A 3,477-nucleotide genomic window follows, 5' to 3' on the forward strand; every position below is an offset into this window, starting at 1 on the left:
GCTTAGCATTCAACTAGTTAAAACTTTAAATAGGTTGGTTGGATTACCAGTCAATAAGAAACCAACGGTTTAGAATTTTAAACTTGTTGGTTACATTGCAAGTCAAATTGGGTTGATTGTCATTCAGCTTGGTGAACTTTTCGAAGATGGGTGATAGCAACGGCTGTAATCAGGATTCGGCTAGAACATTATTAAGGAGTTAAAAACAAATTTTGGTTCCAAGACGGGTGATAGCAACGGCTGTAATCAGGAGTCGGAACGAGCTGTAATCCAAAACCAGTTCGGCTAGAACATTATTAAGGAGGAGGCCTGTGCGTTCACAGAGGACAGAATATCAGTAACATCTAACAAGCAAAGAATGGGGTAAAGGGTAAGAGATGCAACGCAGGGACACGCAGGGACATACGAAATTTGTGCGCACAACCATTCCCACTAAGAAGCACAGAAAAGATAGCCTTACAAAAAGTAGAAGAACAGAAGATAAGAGCAACATTTTAAAACATATTCTGAGAGCATTTGTGCATCATTATCAGAATTGTTCCAGGCTTGGGCTTGATGCCTTCAAAGAACAAAGAGCTCCCCATCCCTCACTTATGCCGGTCAAACCAAACAAGCTAGCTCCGATTCTTAAAGGGCAATGCCCGGATCACGACTACATGATAAGCGCAAGCTAAGCTCGCCCCGATCAACGGCCCGACCCAGAAAATCCACTGCATCCACAACCATCACAGTATCATCAGGCCCTTCTTTATAGCCGGACATTCATCAATCACGCATTTAACGACAGGAATGGGGAAGATTGATTGTTCGGAGCAAGATTCGTCACATTTTAATAACTGCAGTCTACTTACATGGTCGTCCCAAGCCTGCTTCCTGTTGTAGATGACGGCGGCACCCAAGCTTCTGGCAGGGTTAATTCCGGTCCCAGTGATGGGAATGGTAGCAAGATGGACAAGATACACGGCAAAGCCAATGGGAAGAGGCGCAAGCACCTAAGCCCAGAACAGAACAGTTAAACAGATCAGTTACTAACAAATTTCTTATCAAACTGCTCATCTAGCTAGGGAACGTCAAAAGTAAAAGTCCTTTCAAGCACTCACCGGGACATGGGAGTCTCGAACACTTCGCTTGGCATCCGTCGCAGAGAAGACAGTGTACACCAAAACAAAGGTGCCCACGATCTCAGCACCCAAACCGTCCCCTTTTGTATAACCGTGAGCCACCGAGTTCGCCCCACCCCCAAATGTCTCGTATTGCGTCGGCTGAAAACCCTTCACAATCCCAGCACCGCATATCGCCCCAAGGCATTGCGCGATGATGTAGAGGAGAGCACGAGGTAATGTTACCTTCCGGGCCAAGAACAAGCCCCAAGTAACCGCAGGATTTATATGACCACCTGCTCGACAGTAACGGAAGGTAATTTTGCTCAGCAAGACAGTAACGAACATGTCCCAAAAAATTTGATGCAGCCCTCGGGTATGAGAGCAACTAGAGCATGGTAGCTCGTTCAGCCTATGAGAAACTCACGTTTGCGGAGGATGAAGTCAGATGAATCTAGATCGAGACAGTACGTTAGCTGAACATTAATCACCTGAAATTCCAGCGGTGCAGTAGACAAGAGCGAAGATCATGCCCCCAAAAGCCCAAGCAATTCCTTGAATTCCCACTCCGGGGCATGGGTTTGCCGGGGTAGCAACAGAGCGCTTGTAGCCCATCACGGTTTGGATGGTGATATACAAAAACAACAAAGTAGCAAAGAATTCTGCGATACCGGCTCTCCAGAAGGACCAGGAAGTGAACTCGGATGGTACAATGAGGGGGGAGGGGGAGGGCTCCACGTAGTCTCTGCTCTGAGCAGCGGTGCCGAGGGGCTGGCGTTCGTTGAACTTGTTAGCACCGAGTCTGACATCTTCTTCTTTGGATTCCATGTTTGAGAGAGGCGAATTAGTACCTGCAAGCGCTTACGAAAATGGATGTGAGCAAGGAGATGAAGCAGTGCAAGTGCTCGAGAAAGTATGCCAAGCTCGGTTGGAATAACATGCAAGGATGAGAAGCCAAGATATGGAGCGTAAACATGCGACAATGAGAGAATTGCTGCTTGAATCAATGGAGATGAAGCTCCAGGCGAGCAACCGAAGCAACCTTGAGATGAAGCGGCCGGGAAGCTAGCTAGCAACAGAGCGAGTCGCTGGAGATCGATGAAGCTGGAAAGCAAGCTAAAAGCAGCCTTTAAGATGAACCTATGAAGCAAGCTTTTTCCACTGGTATCATGGAGATGAGGTGTATTGATTGATATAAAGGTGACACGGAGATCAGAAGAAGGTGAAAAGCAGAATGCAGCAAGATGGTGACGGGCAGCTCATCATTCAAATTTCAATAGCGAATTAGCTCAAATTTTCTCGTTTTACGTAATCATAAATCCAAAATACGAACTCATCATTCAATAGCGGATTACTGGTTTTACGTAATCGTAAGTCCAAAACACGACGGATTATTGGTTTGGAAGCATCAAAGGTGACGGTTTCGTGGCGTTGCCGGCCGTACTTTTGATTGAAGAGGTGTGTAGAGCTTTTCTACGTAGAGTTCGGACAGGAAGAAGGCTAAATAATAATTATTGTGTTATAATGGAATGTGAAGACGACTACTTGATCTTCGGAACTGTTATCATGAAAGCTTTGATCTAAGATTATGGTGTAAGAGTTTTAGAGTGTGCCGGCCACTGCTGGTACACTAATTTCGAGCCGTTTTGCTGGCGTTTGGGGGTGCGTGCATGTGCAGACAGGTCACAGTAGACAGTAGACTGTTTCAGATTCCATAACGTTGCAGAAATTTCGGCAACGGGAGGAATTCAATTCCAAAACAACAATTTGCGAGTGATAAATATGACGCAATCAAAATCAATCCAAATCAACGTTGAAAGTTCAGCCGACCACCACCGCCCTTTCCCCACCACCTCCACCGCCCATTCCACATCTGCTCATCCCATGCACAGTGCACACTCCAAATTACCATCACAAAAAAGAGTCCAATCTCCACTTGTCTCGAAAATGGGCCTCTACTTTTTTCAAGAATTCGTAGCTGTGTTTTTTCCCTGAATAATCAGGAAGCTTCTATTATTAATGCCTGAAAAACACCGTATAACTCAGCTGCCAGAAGGAGTCTATGAAAGTATTTACAAGAGAAACAACTCGCTATCACAAAAAAAATAACTAGCCTGTTTCCTAGAGAACCCACCACACTATCGAGGAAATCTCTAGAACAGGGGCTAACAACCATGGAAAGGGTGAAGAAGATGCCTACAAGCCAAGCCTTGCATAACTGCTCCCATCTTTCGAGAGTAAAGATAATGTCTTGCTAGCTGGCACAAGGATAGCCAATGTAGTGATCTACTAACCTCCCATCGTCTGACTGCATTGCGTGACCCATATGTTCCATGCAATGATGTTGGATACCATCTCCCAAACGTTGCTCTCTAGT

The 3,477-nt window shown here is 45.6% G+C and overlaps 1 protein-coding gene across 1 annotated transcript; it reads right to left on the reverse strand.

Moving 5' to 3' along the window:
* Nucleotides 1-438: 438 nt before the first annotated feature.
* LOC147884204 (aquaporin PIP1-2-like) lies at nucleotides 439-2,302 on the reverse strand. Its single transcript, XM_087399104.1, has 5 exons — nucleotides 2,143-2,302; nucleotides 1,592-1,951; nucleotides 1,101-1,396; nucleotides 852-992; nucleotides 439-710 (listed from the first exon to the last, which is right to left on the reverse strand). The coding sequence occupies exons 2-5, from the start codon at nucleotides 1,926-1,928 to the stop codon at nucleotides 615-617; spliced, it is 870 nt and encodes a 289-aa protein (XP_087255230.1). The 5' UTR covers nucleotides 1,929-1,951; nucleotides 2,143-2,302; the 3' UTR covers nucleotides 439-614.
* Between the last annotated feature and the right edge of the window lie 1,175 nt (nucleotides 2,303-3,477).

The sequence above is a fragment of the Dipteris shenzhenensis genome, chromosome 27 (genome assembly GCF_047967505.1).
Source record: "Dipteris shenzhenensis isolate YYH24624 ecotype China chromosome 27, Dip_SZ_1.0, whole genome shotgun sequence".
Lineage (NCBI taxonomy): Eukaryota > Viridiplantae > Streptophyta > Polypodiopsida > Gleicheniales > Dipteridaceae > Dipteris > Dipteris shenzhenensis.

Bases quoted from the DNA above. Each gene is read 5' to 3' on its own strand.
- LOC147884204 (XM_087399104.1), bottom strand. From the start codon at position 1,928: ATGGAATCCAAAGAAGAAGATGTCAGACTCGGTGCTAACAAGTTCAAC. The intron at 993-1,100 runs GTGAGTGCTTGA...TTCTGGGCTTAG, and splicing joins TTCGAGACTCCCATGTCCCG to GTGCTTGCGCCTCTTCCCAT. The intron at 711-851 runs GTAAGTAGACTG...TTGTGGATGCAG, and splicing joins AGCAGGCTTGGGACGACCAT to TGGATTTTCTGGGTCGGGCC.